Source organism: Hermetia illucens, chromosome 1 (genome assembly GCF_905115235.1).
Source record: "Hermetia illucens chromosome 1, iHerIll2.2.curated.20191125, whole genome shotgun sequence".
Lineage (NCBI taxonomy): Eukaryota > Metazoa > Arthropoda > Insecta > Diptera > Stratiomyidae > Hermetia > Hermetia illucens.
The window spans coordinates 203,118,561-203,142,965 of record NC_051849.1 but is presented as its reverse complement, the minus strand read 5'-3'; the positions used below and the strand labels follow the sequence as shown (position 1 = coordinate 203,142,965).

The following is a 24,405-nucleotide window of genomic DNA, read 5'->3' as shown; positions in this document are numbered from 1 at the left end:
TCAATTATCGAATTCTTTCTTGGAAACGTCGAACTATAGTATGCTATGCCCACAGTATGGTTGCCGCAGCCACGACTTGTTAATTTCAGCAGGTTCCGATCCCACAAGTGATGTTTGGGATACATTCCTTGCAAATTCATACACCCTTTTCTTCCTCCTACATACTCACTTCATCCCCTTCCTCTCCAACGGTGGGGCGGGCAAACCAAACTTTACCATGATGATATAAAAATACCTCCCATTCGAAATGCCATAGCTCCTGGAAGCATACCATCCGGGGGAGCGAATGAGAGAAGATGTAGGAAGAGAGTTGGCGATTCTTGCAACCCCTTCAACACACAAATGCTGCAAGGTGAACTGAAACACTGCGAAAGCAGTTGTTGCCTATTAAAAGGTGAAAGCTGCCATATTGCGCTTTGGACGCTTTAAAGCACCTGGCAAGGATGGCATCCATCCAGTAAGGCTAAAGGAAGCTATGGAGTACTTAGGGCGATTGCTAAGAAATGTTTTTCTAACATGTCTCGCTTTGGGCAATGTGCATAGGCAGAAGGTTAAGGTGGTCGTCATACCGAAGCCTAGAAAAGATGGCTATTCAAATCCAAAGAGCTTCAGACAGATCAGCTTGACTTCATTTTTTCTTAAAGCTTTGGAGAGACTGGTTGAGTGTCATATTTGTGAAAAGACGCTTAGGTCGCACCCACTTAATGGAAACCAACATGTTTACCAACGTGAAACATCCTGTGTGTCTGCTCTTCATTCTTTGGTTTCAAAGATAGAGGATGCAACTTTGAAGGGTGAGCACGCGATGAGGATGTTCGTGGACATTGAAGAGGCGTTTGACTGTGCAACTTTTCAAAAACCCTGTGATGCCGCCAGACCGCATGGTGTTGATGACACTTTGATTTGGATCTATGCTATGCTAACGCAGAGATTGCTGTGTACTGAAGTGGGTATCGATTGCTACCTAACAGCAGAAGCAACGAAAGGCTGCCCTCAAGGAGGTGTCCTATCGTTACGTCTGCGAAGTATGCTGATCAACTCACTACTATGCGAACTGCAAAATTTGAAAATTGACGCTCAAGCTTATGCTGATGACGTGGCTGTGCTTGCTGTTGATTGGGATCTTGGAACGGTGGGTAGAAATATACAACGGGCTGTTGATCTGATAGACAGCTTGGTGCCTCAGGAATGGATTTTTAGTTAATCCAAATAAAACCACAATGGAATTATTTCCAAAAAGGAGAAAACTGGATAGACTTTGCCTCTAAAAGACGAACGGTACAACTATCGAAAGCAGGACTTGCAGGAGTATTGTAAGCATTCTGACAGGCCATAATTCATTATTATTATTATTTTGTTACGGGAAAGTTGCACTCCGTCTTTGAAGAACTATTGTGCCCCTTTTACTGGTTATAGTGTACCTATTCATCATAGCATCTCAAGCAAGCCTGTAACCGTTAGGAACTTTAGTATGTTCCCTACTTCCAGATCTTTCAGCTTTGCATCTGGTATTAAGTGTTCTACCAGATATCTCGACCTACTTTGCACAAGTACCGGACACTGTCCCAGAACGTGTATAGAGGTTTCGTCCTCCTCCTCACAAAACCTGCAGGCAGTGTCCGTAGGGATCCTTAGCTTCCCTAGGTGATAGTTCAGCCGACAATGACCAGTGAGAATTCCCACTATGATTCGGAGGTTCTTTTTGGTGAGGTTTAAGCAATCCTTTGTGCGCATGGGTTCGTATCCCCCAATAAGCACCCTGGACTGCTCCATCCCTGGTAGGCCCGCCCAATATAGTTCCCTCAACCGCTTCTCTTCATTTCTTAGATTCATAGCCACGAAACCGTTTCTGATTCCACAGAAGGGTTCTGGCCCGTGTAAAGGCGTCCCTGCTCCCTTCTTGACTAGTTCATCCGCTGCCTCGTTGCCTTCCAACCCAGCATGACCTGGAACCCAAAGTATCCAGACCTTGTTGGACGAGCCGAGTGTATTCAGTCTCTCAAGGCATTCCCATACCAGTTTAGAGTTCACCTGGTTGGACCTAAGTGCCTTGATCGCTGCTTGCCTATCGGTGAGAATAGCTATGTTCTGCCCCCTGTAGTTCCTTTGCAGATTAAAGGAGGCACATTTGTCTATGGCGTATATTTCCGCCCGGAATATGCTAGTGTACCTGCCCATTGGCTCAAATTACATTTTCCTTGGACCAATGACACCGGCACCCGCTCCCTCTGCTGTGAGGGATTCGTCAGTGTACCAAGTAATCAGTTGCTGGTTTAAGCCGTATGTCGCAACCACGCTCTCCCAGTTTGCCTAGTTACTCCATACCGCCTAAAAGAATATCAATCTTCCTTCGATTTAGGCAGCTCCCCGTCATACTACCGGCCATCCTGAATATTGATCTCCTTGCCTGCATCTGTATGTGCAGATGGAGAGGGGTTAATCCCAGAAGAGCCGCCAGGGATGCCGTTGGGCATGTCCTTATTGCCCCCACTGATACACACGCAAGCCAGCCTTTGGATCTTATATAATTCCCTGGCTTGTGTGCTGAGTTGGGTTCTTTCTGCCCAGATTACCCCTCCATAGGTAATCATTGGCCTTACTATTGCAGTATATATCCAAAGTAGTATCTTCGGGCTGCAACCCCATTTTTGTCCTGCTATGGATCTGCAAGTCATCAAGGCCCTCATGGCTTTCCGACATGTGTCTTCCAGAGTAATTTTTGGTCTAGCGTAATTCCCAAATATTTGACCTCTGTTTCTCGTTCCATCTTTATATCATGTAATGTTATAGCTCTCAGGTGATCAATCTTACGCCTCCTAGTGAATGGTACTATGGTGGTTTTGGTTGGGTTGATCCGCAGTCCCACCTTCCTGCACCAGGCACTAATAACCCTAATTCACTAGCAGGACATATGTTCTTAATAGGAATTATTCAAGATGATACGTGTTTCTCCTGTAATGAGGAAGCAGAATTCACGGAGCGTTTAAGGATGTGAATGCCCCACCTATGGACACATCAGACATCAAATCTTCGGAGGCGGTGTTCTCCAGTTGCGACGGATTGCACATGCTGCCATACGTTACCGAATCCGGGATATTCCGTCAGATGGTGGTGTCGAATAAAATGGGCCACCAAGACCTGAGTGCTAAGAAGCTATAGCTTCACCCCCACCACACACACATCACTAACAGTGATGGTCACTTTCCATGTACCTAATACTCCCATATTGTACCACACCGAAAAATTAGGGGGGAGTACCCACACCTTGATGTATCTCAAGATAGTTGCATGTTCTTAGTGTGTCGAATGACATGAAGGTCGATAGAGACGTTACTTAGATATATATAGATTGTTCGACACCCTTGATGTTCTGCCCACAAATGCAAATAGGATCAAGTGCGATGACCAGTCAAGCTTGGCCTTGTTTATATTTTCCTTTAGTCCGACCCTGACCGCCTACTTCCGTAAGTCCGGGGACATTTGACAAAAGACCATGGCTTGGTGAGAGAAGAGGCAGATATCATCAGCATAGTCGAGGTATTTGAAGAAAGATGTCATGGTCCATTGACGATATCTATGTGCTCTGTCACTTTAGCACTCCGGTTTTTTAAAGTCTTCTGGATTAATGTTAAAAGTTTGATTAAGATTCGATTTCATGTCGATTTCTTTGATCTTTCAGATTCCCATGTAGAGTAAAGATTTAATTTAAAACCCGTCTGCAATACGTTGTTCACCTTTTAAACAAGCCTCAACTGCGGCTGATATCTATTATCTCATCACAAATTAAAGGGCTATCGATGACGGTGCCAATAAATCATTTATAATTACCCGCAAACATAACCAATTACACAAATTAAATTCTCTATTACAAAAGCCATTGATTAACATTCAGTACTTCAAGCATTACCTCCATTAACCCTAAGTATTTTGTCGCCAGCCCATAAATACCGATAAGCGTCCGATAAATCATAACTAAATCCACTTTGTGGCGAGGAACCCCCCAACTCCAAGCCGCGGTTACATTTGTTTTCATCATTAGCATTTCCCACAATAAATTGCTATTTAGTCACCAAAAAAACTGATTGCATAATGCTATCTTCATTAGCTGCGCGTTGTCCACTTCAGAGACGAATATTAAAATTTTTTTGAAAAAATGGCGGCCTTGACCCATAGGAAATATTTTTACATAATATGCTGGGCGCGCGGTTTGTTTTCTTTGAGTAGGAGAAGCGTTTTTGAAGTGGTTAAGTGAGCTGAGAGTTGTCTACTAATTGTGGGATCACTCATGCATGCAAATCAGAGTAGTTTGCCTTATTTGGATGTCCGCATTTGGTCGAGTACCCAAGGGTTTTGGGGCCCAGGCGGAGACTTCAAAGTCTCTGAGTTTGGCTGATTACCTCATGATTATATTTGAGTTTGAGATGGAGAACATTCGTGAAGTCACTAAGCAAGTAATTTTGAAAACCTTGACTGACGATTCCGGCCAAGGCAGAGGGGACTCATCAGGTGCTGCCTCACCTCTGCCCTAGGAGCAGCGTGACCGAAAGTAGCCACAGATGGTAATCGCTCCATTTATATACTATATAATCGCAAGCACGACATGAGTGCGAATTATATTGAACTGAAATCCGTCCTAAGTTCAAATCTAGACCAGGCCAGACCATTTTTTTGTTGAGGATGGTGGGAGTCCTGAGTTCGCATCCACTTGATGACGGACCGGACCATTTGGGAACACTCCCAGCATCCTTGACAAAAAAATTCACTTCGACCTGTCGCTACTTTCGGTCACGCTGCTCCCAAGGCAGAGGTGAGGCAGCATCTGATGAGTTGCCTCTGTCCTGGATGAAACCATCAGTCAAGATTTTTGATAAACTTGGAGTGTTTAACCCAAAGAAAGGAGTCCGTGGGCCACACGAGAGGAAATAAGTTGCTTCCCAAGTGGTCCGGTCCGTCATCAAGAGAATGTGGACTCAGGTCTCCCACCATCCTGAACAAAAAAAAAGTAATACTTTTAGTAATCAAACTATTTCCGTTACCCACCGTTAATTGTCAAAATAGAATGACGTGACATCACCCTAATCGATCAAAATCGTTTTATCTAATTCTCATAATGGACTACAATGCGAAATGATCCAACTGTGAGGAGCCATGTGTACATTATGAAATGTATCCGCTTCCACCCCAAATGCAGTCAGGATACTCCGCGTGTACAGAGCGACGTTTATTCAATAATTGGCAGTGTAACATTGACGCTGCTTTCCACCCCCCTTAACGTTACTTCCCTACATTTGTATGTATACTCCCGGAACGTCATATCACATTGCAGGATAAATGGGGTGGCTGATACGAATGACTCATGCCTTTCATCCCTTCCAACTTCTCAAAAGCTTAAGGTGTATGTGCTTACGGATTTCCAACCCTTCCTTCTCCACATTCGGAGACATTTTGAAAGCACACCTACCTTTCTAATTTCAAGAGACTAGAAAGTCTGATATTTTGATTGTACTTTGACAATGACTGTCTCTAAAGAGGACGGACAAGAGTGGTGTTGCATCCTTTGTGGATTACACTAGAAATGATGAAAGGATATTTCGAGTGAAGGATGCGCGATAGCTAGAACAACAGGTTCTTGGCTCTTCGTGGCAACTATGAAGTTCCATTTGTTCGGCTGTTACACAAAAGAATGGAAAATGTCCTTTGATGATCGTAGAGGCGTTGCAACATGTCGTGTTGACTGCTTTATTGGATTTCCTTGTGGATGTCGCAACATGTTAGATTCCTTCTCAGAAGGGTACAAGCATATGAGTATATAGCGAATTGTATTGTCTTAAGATTTCAAACTTTCTTGGAAGGCGTCCAGGATCCGGGAGCCGTAAGGAAACTTTTATGGTGAAAGGACATTTTCAATTAATAAGTGAACAAAGGTGAGTAGGGACTTGAGGAATTCCATGTGGGCTTTTGAATATAAAAATTTTATTGCCAGTAAAAATCGTACAAAGATTCTATCGTCATCGTCGAATCGTCCCCTCAGGGGTCGTCAGCAACCTTTTACGGGTCGCTTACGGTATGAGCTGTGACGTCCTCGAGGTCCCCGAGTAAGTAGTTCTGACTCCTAACTGGCAGTATATCCGCATCCTAAGTAGTATCCTTGAGAAAGCTTCATGGTGAAGAGCGAACCGCGAATGACCGGTACACGTCGGGACACACTAGAAGTCTCCGGAGTGACTGAGCTGTCGATGGAGTGATGTGAGCCAAGCTGGTGGTAGTTGATACGTGTATCAGGAACCAGCCCTTTCCGGACCCTGGTGGGGTAGTGTGCATTGAACTGGTATTAGTAGACGGCGTTGCCCCGAGCGAGCGCTGATTCTTCCATGAATTTCGGGACCAACTAAGCGTAGGTCAGGCCTCAGGGAACTGGGGTAGGGGCTGTGTCCCCGGGGGTACACCCGTTCCTGAATATTGCAGCCCGCTCCCTTGCACATGATGCGCTGGTGGGTTTTCCATGAAGAATACACATAAATCAAAAAAAAAAAATAAACGACGAAATAACAGGGAAGGAGGAAGAGCTGAGTGCGTTTGGGCGCAGTCGACGGTCCTAGCTCGAGCCGACGAGGAAAGGCTCATCAGGAAATACGCAGCAGTGGTGAAGCATATGCGGTCGGCAACGTTCCTCTAGGGGAACATCAGCAAAGGCGTCAAAAACGAGCTGATGGAACTGGAGAAGCGATTGGATCGTATCTCCTTCTATAGGCGAACGTGACAAGCGGAAGATGATTGGAGAGCAGAAACTGCTGCACGTCCCGCTGAGAACGCTGCTTGCATTAAACGGATCGCAGATAGCCCACTGCAAAACGAACTGCGGAAAAAGCGGAAAATGGACGACTTGCTTAAAGGAGACTTTATCAAAGTAGTTTTCAGGGCCCAAAAAAAGAAGGCGAAGAAGGAAAAAAGGAAACAACTGACTCCGCACCCAAAGATCCGTCTGTCCAAAGACAAGGAGGCTGCCAGCCAAGAGCCAGAACCTGAAAAGGCCAGGAAACGAAGCAGAACTAGACCGTCGGCTCTGCTCATTAAGCCGACGGAAGGCAAGACATTTGCGGAAGTCCTTAGTGAAATCCGCCACAGGATGAAACCCGCACGACAACGAAGCAGAGGTGCCTTCCACACGAAAACGAGGAATTGGGCCCGAAGACGACCAGCAAGAGCACGTTCTGCGAAGTCATCAAGAGGTTATTGGGCGAGAAGGCTCTTGTTTCCAGCCTAGAGCCCATGTGCTTTCTAGAAATCCGGGATCTTGACTGCCTCACAGAAAAGGTCGAAGCGAAAGAGGCGATAAAGCATGAATGCCCAGAGGTAGGCAATGCCCGGATAGGTAAAACCTCTGTAAACTCTGTAAATGCTCGAGGCCAAAAACTCGCCATACTGGAAGTCCTTGAGCAATATGCGAGGAAACTCCTTAGCAACGGGAGAATCAAAATTGGATGAGTAGTATGCAAGGTACAAATGCGGATAGTCCCCACCAAGTGCTACAGGTGTCTGGACTATGGACACACATCAGCAATTTGTAAGGGACCGGACAGGAGGACAGCATGCAGCATGCAGTCAAGTAGGTTATCAAGCGAAAACCTGCAATGAAAGCGAAAGTTGCGTTCTCTGCAGAGATCGTGGCGCGTCTGGTGAGAACGTCGCACACACTGCGGGCTCGGGACGGTATCCAACCTAAGGGCGGAATTGGAAAGGGTTAGGGTACGAATGGCATGATGTTGATCTAATGCTAATTAGCGAATAATACCGAAACAGGGAACCGGCCTCATGACATCTCGACTTATCGGGTACCGCTACCATCAGGGTTCGGGACGACTTTCGACTTCGTGTCCTTGCCAGAGGCCTAGGGAATGGTTTTGTCTGGATCCCGGGTTTAGGGATAACGTTTTTTAACGTTTGCCTGACGCCGAACGAGACGACGCCGGACTTTCAGTAGCGGCTTGATGCTCTGGGGGACGCTGTTTCGATCACTGACGCGTGCCCTCCGAAAAGGAACAAAAGAAGGTTGTGGCGAACCCGAAGTTCTCCGAACATGGATTGAAGGTGGCAGTGGCCCAGAAGCTGGAACCTCGTGTCATCGTCTGTGACGTGCACTGCTGCATTAGCGCTGATAAGCTGATGCAGCAGATTCATGAGAATCACTTGGGGGACCAGATGTCCTTCGAGCGATTCAAGAGAGAAGATTATAAGTCGACCAATACGGTCGGGTCCTGGGGCAGTCGGCAATGTTGTGATTGAAAGCACGCCAGCTGTGATTGAGAAGTTGACATCCACCGAAAGGGTGTATGTAAAATGGTTTAGCTACAGGGTCAGGTCGCATGACTTGCTCCCTGCGTGTTTTAGGTGGCTTGGTTTTGATCGTTCGTTCGGGCTTCGTAAGCATGTCACGTGGTGGACGAATGCTCCCCGTATTAAGCGGAGGGAAATCCATCGCCTGAGGAAGAAATTCCAAAGGGCGCGCCGTCTAAGTGTTGTCTTTCTTGATATTGATGTTGACCAACTTAGACTCGCCTATAGGTGAGGTGTCCTGTCTTATAACGATCTGTTGAGGCAATCTAAGGAAGAAGACTGGAGGCGAATCATTGGTGAACGTTATGATGACCCTTGGGGTAGATTCTACCGGATGTACAAAGGTAAACGTATTCACGACATAGCCGGCATCAAGGTGAACGGTGAGCCTATAACCTATTTCCGAGATCCGAGCGTTCGGTTTCTCCTGACGGTTGCGCTGAAGGAGGGGAAGAAATTCTGCCCCTGAGGTGCTGCGAGATCGAGGAAAGCATGGCGAGGCTCAGGTCTCGGAAGTCACCTGACTGGGATGCGATGACTGGCAAGATCTGCAACGCCATCTGGCAGGCGATCCAGAGAGGGAGAAGGGAGAAGGATAATAATAATCCTCAGTCGTACAGGGCGATATACCTTCTCCCGGCCCTTGGCAAGGTCCTGAAGAGAATTATGGTCCAGCGACTGGGGGTGAAAACATCTCATCTGGTGTTTGACAGAGAGTATGGCTTCCATGCTGGTAAGTCCACTGACGACGCCTTAATATATGTGAAGAACTTTGTTGTTCGTTGTCATAGCAAGTACGTCCTTGGAATCTTTGTAGATTTTAAAGGCGTATTTGATTACCTCAGTTGGTCGTCTGTGCTGCCGAAGCTTTCTGAATGTGACTGCCAGGAATTAGCTCTGTGGAAGAGCTACTTCCATGGTAGAGGAGCATTCGTCCAAAGTGTCAACGAGCCTGTGTGGGTGAACGTGGAGCGCGTCTGCCCACAGGGATCTATCCCAGGTCCATTTATATGGAACCTGATGATGGACAAACTGTTGGGTGAGCTTTCGACCGTTGCTGAATGTGTTACCTACGCGGATGATCTCCTCATACTTGTTCAGGGAAGATTCGACTCGAGCTCGAGCAGCAGGGCATCGTTAACGCGTGGTCTCTTAAAGTCGGTGTCGCGGTCTCAACGGAAAAAACCGTCGCGATGATGCTGAAAGACTACCTACGTCGTTCGCCCTTGGTTAAACTCAATGGAGTTTCATTGAAATACCGGCAAAAAGTGACATTCTTGGGAGTGACGATCGCGGAACGCATGTCCTTAGGTCCGCACCTGCGCGAGCTCAAGCCACACTTGACTAAATTGGTGTGTATGTTGAGGCGTGTGATGAGGTTCGAATGGGGTCTAAGCAAGAGAGCTGCTAGATCCATTTATGTGGGACTCTTCTTTGCATGTTGTACGTACTGGTCCCCTATGTTGTATGATTTTGCGATGAGGGACCGGATGGTAAGAGGTTCCCTGAACTAACAACTCCCTTCCTCCCCTCCCCTCTTGTTGGTGAAAGGGATTCCCTGACTCGAAGGCTCCCAAAGCCGGCACAGCGGGAGGGCTAGCCCGAAGTAATGTGTCAAATGTTTCCAGGCTAGTTCTCTGAGGGGTTTAGTTGGTAGTCCGACAGGGCACTCTTGCGGGATTCCAACACTCTATGCGTAAACGCATTCACATACCATAATTTTTTAGTATCAAATTACAGGCATTTTTGGAATTTTAAAAAATTTCTCATTCTCCGTAAAACACAAATGATCTAACCCAGTTCAAGTCCTGTTTTCTAGCCACAATAGCCTTGATCGTAAATTCTAGCAGCAATTCATAGCTGACCTTCTACAATGTGCAATTCGTGCTATTTTTCGGCCAACCCGTCCAACAGGTTTACCTACCTCCAAACGGCACTACATCCGTACACAAACCCCGTAAGAACTTTCCAAAGCACTTTCAGATACTTTTCAGGCAAAAAACAACACATTTATTTCTAACAGTGCCGGCATGAGGAATCTATCTGTTTAGTGCTCGTTTATCTAAACTGCCATAGTTTTACTGCCTAATTAGCGTGAGAATTGCAATTATGTACGTACTTGGTTTCATGAAAGTCTCAAGTTTTTCAAACAACTCTCTCGTCATTGAATATATGACGATGAGTAGAGACAATCTAAAACGTTCTATCTGAGTGAATTTCAAACAAAATGATGAGCGGCTGCTCGCTAATTACCATATTTCAGACAAATTATGGGTGAAAGCGACAAAAGGCGGACGAGCGCGGAACTTTTAATCCGCCCGGTTTAGTGAATTTCGTGTCATATCACCCGTTTGATGGCTTTATAATTTGAGTAGAGTAAGGGGGCCGCATGAGACAATGACATCATTGGGGGCAAAAATTTGGAAATCTACTAGTTAACGTGAATAACACACTATTATGCCATCTACCCTCAGAGCAAAAAATACCCACAGCAAGATTATCTCCTCATACAGTTGGAATAACTTACTTGGGATCCAGCGTAGCGTTTCAAAAGCCTTGTCCTTTTTTGCGGAAATATGTGCAATTTTGGACCCAGCTTTCGGCAGCAGAGATAACACTATGGCGGAGCTTTGGGCTCACGACACAACTCCTCCAGCTGTTTCCGTCTAACAGCCTTGGACCCCCAATTCGAATTCATTAAAGGCAATCTGCCATCTACGTTCATTAACTCCTTTCAACTTTTCTGGGCCCTCCCTGTGGGCTGTCTCCTTTAGCTCTGTTTGTAAAAGCTCGCCTAAGGGTTCGATCCTCATGCAGTCCCACATGATCAACCCATTGCAGTTTGCGGAAATTGGTCAAGGTTAATGATAGTAGGTCGTAAAACAATTGGCACAACCCACGGTTAATCAAGTAGAGGATCCTTCCCGCAGTACCAACTGAAAAACGCGAACTCAGAGTGTCCACTTACCGGAGATAGGTCCTATTGCTCTCAGGCACAGTCCTTTTTAGTCACTGAAAATACATACTCCCTCCCTTGGTGTCCAACAAGCGACCAAGGAGAAAAAGGCCTCTTCACCGAGAGAGCTACGCAGGAGAAAATTGCGGATAGTTCTTCGATTGCGGCCCCAACTTTGAAGAAAGGGGAAGAGCCTACAGCTCGTAAACCCGAAGAGTGAACAAAGGTGGGCGCAAAAAGCGGCAGAAAGAGAAAAGAAGATTCGTCTGGGATCAGGGATTAAACTAATTACTGCGGGCAAGGTAAGAATAGGTTGGGTCGTGTGTCAGCTTAGGGAACAAGTATCTGTTAAGATATGCTTCAGATGCAGTATGTACTAGTGAGCATGATAGGTCGAGAAGGTACAGGAATTGTGGAGAAGAGGGCTACCTTATCAAAGACTGCACGGGATATCCACGATGCATGTTGTGCCAAGGTAAAACGGGAGCAGATGACCGACACGTTGCAGGTGAGACCAGGTGCCCGGCATATAGAAGAGAGTTGAATGGTAGGGCTAAATGAGATTGATACAAATCAGGCTCAAACATTGCGAGGCAGCTCAAGACTTGTTCTCGCAAACCATTCGAGAGTCGTATGTGGACGTGGCGGTAATATGTGAACCTTCCTTGGTGCTACGTGGGGGGAAGACTCATCGGGAAACGCGACGTTATGGGCAAGTGGTCGGCAAGTTATTCAAATAACAATGGCTTTCCCAGGAGCCGGCTTTGTAGGGGCAAAAGTCAACGTAGGGACGACAGCCCCAAATTCATTGCCAACGATTTCAACGCGTGGACCTTAGACTGGGGGAGTCGAGTAACTAACACCAGGGCCCAAATCTTGCTTGAAACCTTCGCGGAGCTGGACGTCGTACTAGCCAACGTCGGATGCGGGCCCACCTTCCTAGGCGAAGGGCTAGGCTCAATCGTCGATCTAACCTATCTCAGTACCTCGTTGGCGAGAGGGATGGTCTGGCGGGTGAGTGAACACTACACCCACAGTGACCACCAGGCCATCGACATCAGGAACGGAGGGGGCGACAGCCGAGTGAGCAAACGAACAGTGCGAGAAAAGCGAGAAAACCAGGACCCATTGGAGCTTTCGAGGGATAGACATTCCTGGCGGCTTTAGAAGGAGGTTACGACCCAAAGAGAATGCCCTTGGAAGAAATGAGCCAGCTATATCCACGGGTAACTGAGGCATGCGACTCTACAATGCCGCGACGGACGTTTCACTACAGTAGGAAACCAAATTACTGGTGGAACCAAGAAATCGCGCTGTTGAGAGTATCGTGTCTGCGAGCGAAGAGGGTTTGCCAACGGATCAGAGGTAAATCAGAACATCGTCAGTCGGAGAAGGAATATCGCGATCTTCAAAGTAGCCTTAAGAAGACTATACGGGAAAATAAGCGGAATTGCTAAAGGCAGTTGCGCCTTGAGGCAAATATGAACACGTGGGGCGCTACTTACAAGGATGCAATGAACAAGATTCGTGGACAAAAATTACTCCAAGAGGCTTGCCTGCGACTTTTGTTCAAAATAATCGAAATTCTTTTCCCACAACAGGAAGATAGTGGACTCCAACCAACGATGCAGCAGGACGTCTTCACAATCCCAGGGGTTACCGAGGAGGAACTACGGGAGATCTGTGGACGAATTGGGGTTAATAAGACTCCGGAATTGGATGGGATTCCGAACAAAGCCCTGAAGTTGGCAGCTAAAATTAAGCCCGCATGGTTCATGAGTACATTTGAATCGTGCATGGTGGAAGGAGTGTTTGCCGCGCAATAGAAAAGGAAGTTGGTTCTGCTATCAAAACCCAAAAAACCATCCGGCGCATCCTCTTCATATCACCCTATCTGTCTTTTAGACACTATGGGGAAGATGTTGGAGAGGGTGATATATAACAGGCTGCTTCCGTTCGTCGAGCTCGCGGGTACTCTATCGGAGCGGTAGGATTTCGCAGACGCGTGACCTAGTTTCGCTGGTGTAAACCAGAGCCCTCCTCGCGAAGTAATACTTTACGGTGGTCCCACGGGGATATGGGCGGAGAAGTAGGGGTGGTTTTAGTGGGTGAGAATCCAACACACTACTGCAACCTGGTGTCTTCTTAAGATTTCCACCTCCACCCATAAAAAGACACGGGTGGCACTGCTACAATGGACGTTCTTTTCCGAACTCACTTATGGGATAAAATATAAAACTCAATTTTAAGGATGGAAAAAAAAAACAGAAAAAAAAGTTATTTAGGTAGCTGAGTGCTAGCAATAACAACTATACGCGGAGTATCTAGAACAATTGGACAAAGTGAGCAAAATTTAGTCGCCAGAGGAATCCACCGAGTCGTCAAAATTGATACATTGGGTACTACCGACAGAACACCAATAGCTAGAGCCTCAGGACTGTCGTCGGAGTCTGATAAAGCAGATAGGAAAGGCGCGAGTCATAGCGTCCAAAATCCAAGCACTAAAACAGGAAACAATGCTTCTGAAAGGATCCGTACCATAAATCCGTCCATATTCTTAGAAAGATTGCAAGGAACTCAAAGGCTTCAATCGTTGCCAAGCGGAAATGATCGGGTAAAGCCAAGTATATGCATTTATAATATTTTTGGAGACTCAAGCATAGTTTGTCAACAACATATCCTATCGCTGCAATACCTGCCACAGCTGCACGCTGTCAAATGCGATCCGACTGCTTAATAAACAGTCTACGACCTTGGCAGCCATTCAGCGCGCCGTTGATGTTTCTATTTGATACCACCGTCGAGTGGAGTCCCTCTACCGGCGGTATCAACTATATATTCAACCGTTTCTACTTCTTCTTCTGCTAAGGATGACTTAACCAACGCCAGCGAATCAGCACAACCACTGAATTCCCCCGAAAACGTGAATCGCAACACTGGTACGTGCCTTCCTACATTAGGGTTGCTTCAATTGGCTCCCCCTGATTCATGGGCCACTATGCGACGACTTACGGTCCACCAAGCCTCTGATCCTGTCTCGGTCCATCGCGCTTTCAACGGGACAATATGCGCAGCCTCGTCAGCAGGTCATGAATCAGAACACAGCCGCTCCACTTTTTGACATCGTTCCCGTCGCCAACGAAGCTCCACTTCCCACCGCTGCTATATATCCTGGCACTTCATCCGCTCATACCAGCTCCCCTGGGCTAAAGGTGGCGTCCCCACCTAAACAGCTCTTTATCTCCAGGCTAGCGTTCGCAACTTCTATGGACGATGTACTGGAGTACATAAAGCGCAAAGTTGATTTACTTTCTCCTGTCCTGCGTCAAACTGGCAAAAGACCGGGTGATTGCGACTTTCAAGATGACTTATCCTCACGAATTCAACGTCCTCGGTAACCCTTCTTTCTAGACTGGAGGTGTATTCATCAAGTCATACAAGCGCCCCAATTCGCGGGTAAATTTCAGGACAACCCGCCGAGCAATATAACTGGATCCATGTTTACTGTCCGTCTGTTTTGTCAGAATGTTAGGGGTTTAAGAACCAAGCTGAGGGCCTTCAATTTATCTGCGCTGACTCAGTAACACCATGCCATTTGTATCTCCGGAAACTGGCTGGACGATGTCATATTAAACTCCGAGCTCCTCGAAGTATCCTCCACTTGCCGCTGTGACAGGGACCGGGATGCATCTCGTAAATCCAACGGCGGCGGGGTCCTAATTGCAATAAAAGATACACTGTGTGTTGCTCTTTGCATCTCCCCGCCCAACTGCCTCCCGTTCATTGTATCTTGTGTATACGTTCCCTGTGCTTGCCCTTCTCACCTGTATGAAGAATTATTTGACAGTTTGTCTGGACCCCTTATTGTCAGATACCCTTCTCTCCCTTCCTTCCTTTGCGGAGATTTTAACCTCCCCATACTCCACTGGCCTAATCATCCTAGCCTTCCAACAACCCCTCCCATTCTTCCCTTCTACTTTCTTCCTTTATGAACACTTGCTCTGACCTGAATTTTAATACCACCAAAAACTCCTTAGGCCGCACTCTCGACCTCTTTCTATCCAACCTCCCCTTTATTTACTTGCACATCCACGTATGTCAAAACTGGCGATCACCACCCCGCGCTTAAATTTAAAGGGGAGCTCCCTCGTTCAAACTCCAAAACGGAGCGTAAATCTACTAAGTTCAACTTCCGCAAAGCCAGCTTTAACGTCTTTCACCTGGGAACATATATTAAGCAACTCAACGTGCGATCAAGTTCTAAATATCTTTCACAATATCCTCTCCTATTATGTCCCTTTTTCCCCTGCCTGCCTACGTTCGTACCCAACTTGGTTCACAACGGAGATTCTTAATAACACACGCCTGAAACGTGCACTGTGAAAGAAGTTTCAGGCGCTCTACTGTGAAGTCAATGATTCAAAAAGCGCATAAAAGGTACTTATTGAGCGTCGAAGTCGCCCTTGCCCGCGATAACTTGAAACCCTTTTGGTCTCACACTCGCAATTGTCGTAATCCCACTCAATCTCTCTCTTCTTCTATCAGTTTTGTTGACTCCACTGCCAACTCCACACAACAATCCTACGCCCTTCTTTCCCTCCACGCTCTGCGCCTCTTCTAACTACAGGCTGCTCAGAATATCTGGCCATTCCTCTCCTTACGCCTTCCTTGATTGAGTTCCTCATTGGTCATCTTGGCCCCAATGTCGGACCTGGTCCCGATGGGCTTCCTAGCCTTTTCTTTCTTAACTGTAGAAAACACATTTCCCTCTTCATGTGTATAATCTACAACAAAAGTCTAGAAGAATGCTACTTTCCCCATGTCTGGAAAGGGACCCTTATCATCCCTATTCTCAAGAGCGGAGACCCTTCTCTTGCTGTCAACTACTACCCAATCTCTCTTCTCTTCTCTTGCTCCAAAATCCTAGAAAGATGGGTCAACGACTGGTTGACCGCACACTTCGGTCACCTCATTGTCAAAGAGCAGCATGGTTTCATGAAACATAGATCTACGGCTTCAAGCTTTCTGGTCTTTATCAACTTCGTTCCTGAATGCTTTAATTCGCGACAGGAGGTACATGCTATTTATACTGATTTGTCCAAAGCGTTTGATCCCGTTGGCCATAATATTCGCCTCTCTAAACTTTCATTACTCAACTTCTCTCCCTCAATTATCTCCTGGCTTTCCTCCTATCTCTCATACCGTTCTTGTAAAGTTCCTTTTCAAGATTACTCACCTCGTTCTTTCTGTCCTTGCTCTGGCGCCTCCATCCTCACCTCCTTTAGTTTTACGCAAGCGACCTTAAATTATTTGCCTCTGTTTCCTCTCCGCTGGACTGTGCTCTCTTGCAGTCCAACCTTGACAGTTTGGTCCGTTGGTGTTTGGTCAACAAGCTTACACTGAATGTCAAAAATGCCACTGGATGTGGTATTCGCTTAAACCCTCCCAACATCCTTTTCCTATTCTCTTAGTGGACAACCCCTTTCACTACTGACCTCCTTCCAAGACCTGGGTGTAATATTCGACGACAAACTTCGTTTCAATTCCCACTTCGTTGACATTATCAATACAGCTTCCAAAATGTCTGGTTTTATCCTATGTTCTCCTCCGACTTTACCTCAATTTAGCCTTCCTTAATACTCTTCAACTCCGTTGTCAGAAACATACTTGAATATTGTTGTGTAGTCTGGGCCCCCTTCGGCATCCGTGACTGTCGTGCTCTTGACGTGGTACAACGCAAATTCACCCGGACCATCTTTTACAAAAAGAACTTTCCTCCCTGCAGCAACGCCGTATCTTCATTGATATGTGTACTCTTTTCAAACTCTGCAATTGCCTGATGGACTGCTCTGCCAACTCAGATATTACTTTCCGCACTGCCTCTCAAAACACACGTAGTGCGGACATTCTTGAAGTACCCTTCGCAGAGCTCCAGATTTACTTTCACTCCCCTATCCCGAGGCCATAACGGTACTATACCGCCCTACAGCTTAGGTCTTTGACTGTGTCTCCTTCTCTAGTTTTAAGCGTAAGGTAAGCCAAACACTTGTTCCTCCCTCTGAAGACAATATGTAATAAGGAATTTATTTTCTGATGTTGTCTTCATTAAATAAAGAAAGATTTCTTCTTCTTCTTTCTTCTTCAACGAGGCGGGACCTCCGGCCCGTCGATATTCTAGTTGCCGAACAATTCATCAAAATATTCAAACCATTGGAGGTCTGGTCTGATTATGCTTTAGGTTAAAGTTGCACAATTCGGCAAGTCCTCACACGACCTCCTCGTGGTGCCCACTGGAAACCGAGATGTGTAGGCCAGGGCTGGGTGTAGGCTTATCCAACTGACGAGGATCTGCTTGTCTGCTGGTCATGTGTTAGGGCCAAGTAGATCTGGCGGGGGGATAGACCGAAGCAACAACCCGGGGATCGTCCTCCCTGCCCTGGAGAAGGTGCTAATAGGACCCCAAGCCAAGGTGGAACAGCATACGCCGAGGGCTGCGTGGCCACTGGGGAGCTTATCTTTAGTATGCAAACTCTGAATACCTTTGGCACCTTCAGTTTCAAATAAGACCGTTACCCTGGTGACCGGGCTAACCAGGGTGGACATTCTTCCCGGGCTACTCGTGAGACCAAGACATGATTTTAAAAATAAAGAAACCGATGCTAGAAGAAAAGTGGGTGACAGCAGGCACATCATCGGAAGACAAACTGGTGGCATCCAGCCAGGAGGCATCAGCCGTCGCGAGAAGTACATTCGGTGCCAACCGTAGCACCGCTGAGCTGAAATCAACCGCAGGGACCTCACGGAGCGAGGCGGCAGACGGACTAGTGGTTTCCAGCCTGGAATCCACTGCCATCAAACTGGGCGTAGCGAGTACCAGACAAAGTACTCCTAACCAGAGACCCTCGACGTAGGGGGATCCCTCAAATCACTTAGGAAACTAACCAGGGAAATCTTCAACATCTGCTGCAGGCATCAATATTGACACCATACAAGGACTGCCTGAAGAGGTACAAGTCGGCCATCAATCATCTTGGTTGAACTATTGTCAGAACATCGAAAGCACCAGTGAATCCGCGAGGCTCAGAAAGATTCTATCCAAGAAATATAAGAGCCCATCCTTTCTTCAAACGTCAGAAGGCTCTTGGACGGAATCTTCTAGTGAAACCTTGGAACTTATGGTTCAAACGCACTTTCCCGCTAGCGAGGAGGACTGTGAGTCAGACCCTTGCTTGGAGGGTTTGCGACCACCCCAGCTGGGCGAGACTATCAAATCGATAAATGCCGAGGATAAGGTCGGCTGGACTATAAACAGCGTCTCCGCATATAAATCTCCAGAGCGAGATGGGATAATGCCAGTCATGCTGGAGAAGCAACAGGAAAGGATTATGCGGTGGTTTGTTGAGATTTACCGGAGGTGCATCTCTTTAGGATACGTACCACAGGCCTGGTGTGCTGTGTGTGTGTTGTTTTCATACCGAAAGCGTGCAGGCGCGATCATGAGTCCGCGAAGGACTTTCGACCAATCAGCCTGACCTCTTTCGTGCTGAAGACCCTAGAGCGCGTCCTGGGCATTCACTTAAGGACGATTATAGAAAGAACGCTTTTCTCTAAATCCCATTATGCCTACCTCAAAAGAAAATCCACCGAAACCGCCCTCCACGAGGTAATTGGCACGGTTGAGCGGTCGCTGCAGTACAAACAGTATAGCCTAGCTGCCTTCTTGGATATAGAGGGAGCTTTCAACAACGTTAGTACCAACACCATCAAGGAAGCCTTGACAGGTATTGGATTGGAGGGGTATCTCATGCATTGGATTATATCCATGCTAAGTACCAGGATAATCCAGTCGAATTTGCAAAGCAACCACTTGACCAGGGCTGTGAATAGTAATGGAAGAAATTTTACGAACATTGGACAGCAGCGGGGTGAAGGTGGTGGCGTATGTCCACGACTCGGAGATATTAGTGTCAGGAATGTTTCCGTGCACTATGATCGACATCATGGAAGGAGCGTTGCGAAAGGTATGCCTGTGGATCGCAAGATGCGGACTCGGCATAAACCCAACCACCAAGACAAGGATACCTGAATTCCACCTACCACGGTTAAATGAACAAATATTGGTTCTTTCCTCTAATGTAAGTATTTGGGTGTAACCCTGGATCCAAAGCTAAATTGGAGATTGAACAGGATTGAGGGTTAAGAAGGCCTGTATAACCTTCTATGCCTGCAAGAGAACCTTTGCAAAGAAATCGGGTCTCCGGCCGAGGATGGTTCTCTGGATGTACACCGCTGTAGTGCGTCCGATCCAAACGTACGGTTCTATTTTATGGTGGCAGGACTTTGAGCAAAAAATACAATAGGATGAAGCTTAGTAGGATTCAAAGGACCGCGTGTGCAGGTGCTACTGGGGCTCTGCAATCCTGCCCGGCAGATGCTCTCAATGTACTCCTGCATCTCTTCCCCCTAGACCTCCACATTAAATACGTTGCTGCGTGCAGTGCCATCAAACTACGTGAGTCCGGATGATCAGCGAAGTCGTACGGCCACAGCAACATCCTAGGCGAAGTACCTCGGGAAATCTGGGCCTTCCCCACGGACTATGCCACAAGCAAGCTGAACTTCAGAAGAAACTTTCCTGTGGTCTTTTCAACCTTTCCTTTCAAGGTTATGACTCAGTATTCTTTACCGATGGATCAAAGATGATCTGTGGAGCCGGCGCGGGGGTTTTCTCGAATACGCACAGTGTATCCGAGTCATATGGTCTCCCAGGTTTCGCCAGTGTATTCCAAGCGGAAGTACAGGCCATATTAGAAGTCTGTCGATGGCTGGAGCGAGATTCGAGCCCCAAACGGAACATAACAATTCTGACCGACATCTTCCAGGCTGGTGGGGCAATCCAGAGATGCGCTGAATCGTCTGGGCGGCATGCTCAAGGTTTCCGGGCACAGGAACATAGAGGAGAATGAGCGGGCTGAAGGATTGGCCAAGCAAGGCTCTGCTCTTGGCAGCCCTTCGGTGAATACAGCCGGTGTTTCGCTGGCGGCTGTCAGGGGTCTACTCGCACTACCTAGCAGCCGCGGGCCGAAGCTGCGCAAAAGGAAGGGAAACCCTCATGCATTTTCTCTGCAATTGCCCAGCTCTAGCTAGAATCAGGCTACGGGCACTAAGTAAACCATTCTTTGGAGACCTCATGCTTTCCTTCGTGAATGCTACAGGTTGCCTCTAAAGATCCAAGCCGGCTAGACTCTACCTCTCTGCTCTCATAACAGCAGTCATGGTCTTAGGAGTTTATGGCATCAAAACGGCGCACCACAGCGCTAATTGAGCTCCTCGGAGTCGCCACTAGAGGAGACATCGGGAGGAACAGAAGCTCCGGAAAATATAATTTGGAAAATGCTTACATGCCAGAAGAGCTGGAATACAGTGAACGACATGGTAGGGCGAATTCAGTGGAGATTAAGAGAGGCAGAGGAGACGAGAAAGGCGTGGTTGCGAATGCAATCGATGGGGGAAGGGAGAGGCTAGAACCATGTCCACCCCAGAAAGGTCTCAAAAGTGATCCTGTGGTTTTTTTCTGGTATGTCATCTTAACACTGTTGAAGGTTAGCCTAGTCAATCTTATTAATTTTGTCGAGATACCAGATTTTGTCATAGTCATGTACAGTTTTGTCCTGAACCTTAAAGTCGATAAAAGAGAGAGAGAGAGAAAATCTGATATGTTGCTGATTTGCTTAGAGAGAGGCTTTGTCTGGTACAAGCCATATACTCCTTGGTATGGTGTAACGCCTCAACTGCATATACGCGCCATCGCTCTCGATTACCTGAAGTTACCTTCAGCTCACTCCGGGACTTCCCGAAACGACCAAATTTCTCCTCTACTGTTCGGTGCCAAGTGCGCTTGGATCGACGCACTCGTGGAACGTCTTGAGAGAGTAGATCTCCAGCAATGCAATTGCCGCCGATCCTTAATGTGTGACCTATCCACTGCCATTTCCGCTTTCCGATTATATTGCGCATGGGTGACAGACCTGTGTGCCGACCAAGTTCTTCATTTATAATAGTATCAGGCCGAGGTACTCCGATGATACGATGATTGATGAAGGCTTGGAGACTTCGAGTGACAGAGGGAGGTTATATTGGAGTAGGACATCGACCAGCTTTTGAGCAGTTTCTGGTGTGTACAAGGTAAATCGTTTGTCCTTTCCCATTGCCTTAGCGATTGTGTTGTTAACCCAGTCCAAGGTTGCTTCTGTAGCTTCGGATCACATCGTGTTCCATATAGGGTTATCAGCCCTACCCAACCTGGAGGACCAGTTGGCACAGGTTGTCTTGTTTTTAGGCACAGGAGACTCCCCTATCTTATTCCGTCTGCAGCTTTTCGTTAAGAGAGAACTCCCGGCGATTATCATGTCTAGAGAGGATCGTGAAGTATTTTTCGTCCTTGGAAACCTCCGCTATTTTCTGTATTGAATTTAAATTGAAGGAAATGGATGGAATTCGAAATAAATCGAGTCTCATATGGCCTTTGTCTGATTTATTTCGAAACCTTTTATTACTACAAACTTCAACGGGGAACAGAACAGGATCCTTTGCAAAGTGAAATAGTAGAAGAACAATTCGAACCCGTCACTTCGCAGTCGATAACAATGAATTCCGCATTTTCCACAAACGATTCACATTCTCCCCAGGAATATCAATACCCAGCGAAATGCACGTTTCCAGCTGTGTGCTGGCCCCATTTCAGTGTGAATTGGTTGTCAACGTTCGGTTCTGAGTTCAGTGGCCGCTTATGTAACGCCATAGCTCCGGGATGGTGTCGTCCAAGCGTTGGAATCATCACATCACCGGCTCTTTCGCAATTGTCTCTATTTCAGAGCCTGTCCTGCGAGGCGCTCGTGCTGGGCCGCCTGTTTACAAACAGAAGCAGACGCTCCAGTGTGCACCAATCGCCCCCAACACCCACCAGTCGCCCGCTGCAGCGCTCCTTCAACTATCCCGGCATCCCCTTGGAGTGGGACTCACTATTTCACAGTTGCCGCTGGCAGCGACTTGCTGGCTGGCAATGGGCCAGAAACTTTTCATGGGCCGTAAAACTAGCAAAAATAATGCCGAACAAAAGAACCTCGAAAAGTTTATGCAAAAACGGAAAGAGAATTAGCAAATGCGGGGTACAGGCTCCCTGGCACACACAGACTGAGGCCTCGGAGCGATTGGATCCAATTCCACTTGAAACGGACAGATGGGTCCATTCAAGTACGCCGGAATGCCTACCGCAACGGCGCGGGGGCTCCCTGCTCCCCCCGATTATTTGAAATCGAAATTGTTCTGCTTTTTGCAGTGGCTCGCGGCGTGCTTCGGTGCCGATTAATTTCTAGGCTGGCGAGTGTCCGTGGTCGTGTTGCGATTACGGAGAGCCACAAAAACACCCTAACGAGTGCGCCAGCGAGACTTGACCGCGACTTGACCATGACCAGATCAAAGAGTTGCGATAAGCATCGCCGCGGCAAGAAGCCGCCGACGGGGAAAATGTAGGCTGCCCAGCTCGAATGCAAACGAAAAGGGAAATGAGTTCCATTGTTGAGAAAATTCCACTCGACTGCGTCAGGCGTTGTCATCCGTGGGAGATTCAGTGGGCAGAAGCCCCAAAGGGAAGGGAGCGCGCAGGATGCAAATCGCTGAACGACAAAGGGACAGTTGATTGTGCCGTGTTGAATCATAACCCGTCGTCGGCCGCGTACGGCCCCTGGACGACCGCCGAGCACTTGCTATGCCGCAGGTTGTGTGCGGCCGACCAGGGGCCGGCCTGCGACCTGTTTCTCGCCGGAGACCTTGAAGCTGGAAAAGAAAACAAGTTTTCGTGACGCTGACCGCGTCACGGGTACTTACGAGGACTGTACTTTCGCGGACCACTTGGGAAACGGTTTCCCGGAGCTGGGCGGCCATGCCCGGCTTGTTCAGCCCCCGCGTGAACTTACGCTCCGTCATTTTCCGGAACAGGGGGGGCACCCGTTATTGAAAAAACTTGCGGAACAGGACGACAATCACTCGTTCTAGTTCCGTGCGGGCTGCATCGATTTTCGTCACACAAACTCAAGCCCCACTTGCCGCTGTTGATCACTGTTTTCACTGAGCATTTCTGTTATCACTTCAACCGTGGAATTTTCCTTTTCCTCAACATTGCACGGCACCGTACAACGCCTTCAGGGCTGCACTTCCATTCCGGCGTTTTTCGCACTCACATTCCGGATCGTAGCCCGTTTCTGTTAGGAATTCGACACTGAGACTGTTGCGAATATTCGCCTCCAATATGTGACCCGAGTGAGCTCACTATCCCGGCCAGATAACAAGGAAAAATCACAAACTCTTCAGCGTAAACTCCTCCAATTGGGAAAATCGTACAAAGCCGACGAAGCGTTCACGGCAACTGTCAACGAATATTTGCTTTGCGTTTTTCTGTAGAAAAACATTGGAGACTTTGGGAGCGGCGAGTGAGCGAGAGAGAAGTGGATCTTTGTTGTGCTCCGTATGGATAGTGCTATCTTGCTTTTGCGCACGTGCACTAGCTTTTGACAGCTCCAAGGGATGCCAGATAGCGTTATAAAGTTTACGTTTACGATATTTTGACATCTAATTGTACGATATTTGCGGAGCGAAAAAAACGGAAACGGAAAATTTGATTTCGGTTGGAAAAATCACTTGTGATTAATTTCATATTTATCAATTGAATTGGTTTGGGCTGGGGTTTTTTTTTATAAAAAAATATAAACTTTTTGTGTAAGATACGCAGATACTTTCGAAATTCGGGGATATTCACATGTTTTGTCACTGAACAGCTTGCACTGTGTCCAGTTGTCTCCTAGTCGGAAATTCCAAGTTTCCGAACGCTTATTTCACCGATGATTACTAGAATAAAACTAACCAGCTGCTCAGTGAAAATATAGAAATGTCCTTTGACATATGCAAATGAAGTTTCACTACGTCCGAGATCCTCCATGAACCTCACGCGCATGCCCGCAAGAGAGAAAATAAAAAGGAAACGTCTTCTAGAAAGCCAATATCTGTGTGTGTAATTTTTGGACATTGGTCAGCTCGGGCTACAAGAATGTAAGCGGGAC

The 24,405-nt window shown here is 47.2% G+C and overlaps 1 protein-coding gene across 6 annotated transcripts in view; it reads right to left on the bottom strand.

Annotated features, from left to right (window-relative positions):
• The window catches only part of LOC119652692 (dedicator of cytokinesis protein 9), a 134,078-nt gene extending 110,363 nt beyond the window's left edge, over positions 1 to 23,715 (bottom strand). For all 6 annotated transcript variants that reach the window (XM_038056973.1, XM_038057021.1, XM_038057012.1 and 3 more), the window contains exon 1: positions 23,177 to 23,715. In XM_038056973.1, the coding sequence (XP_037912901.1) occupies positions 23,177 to 23,275 (99 nt within the window). In that variant the 5' untranslated portion in view covers positions 23,276 to 23,715. The remainder of the gene's footprint in view (positions 1 to 23,176) is intronic.
• Positions 23,716 to 24,405: the final 690 nt, after the last annotated feature.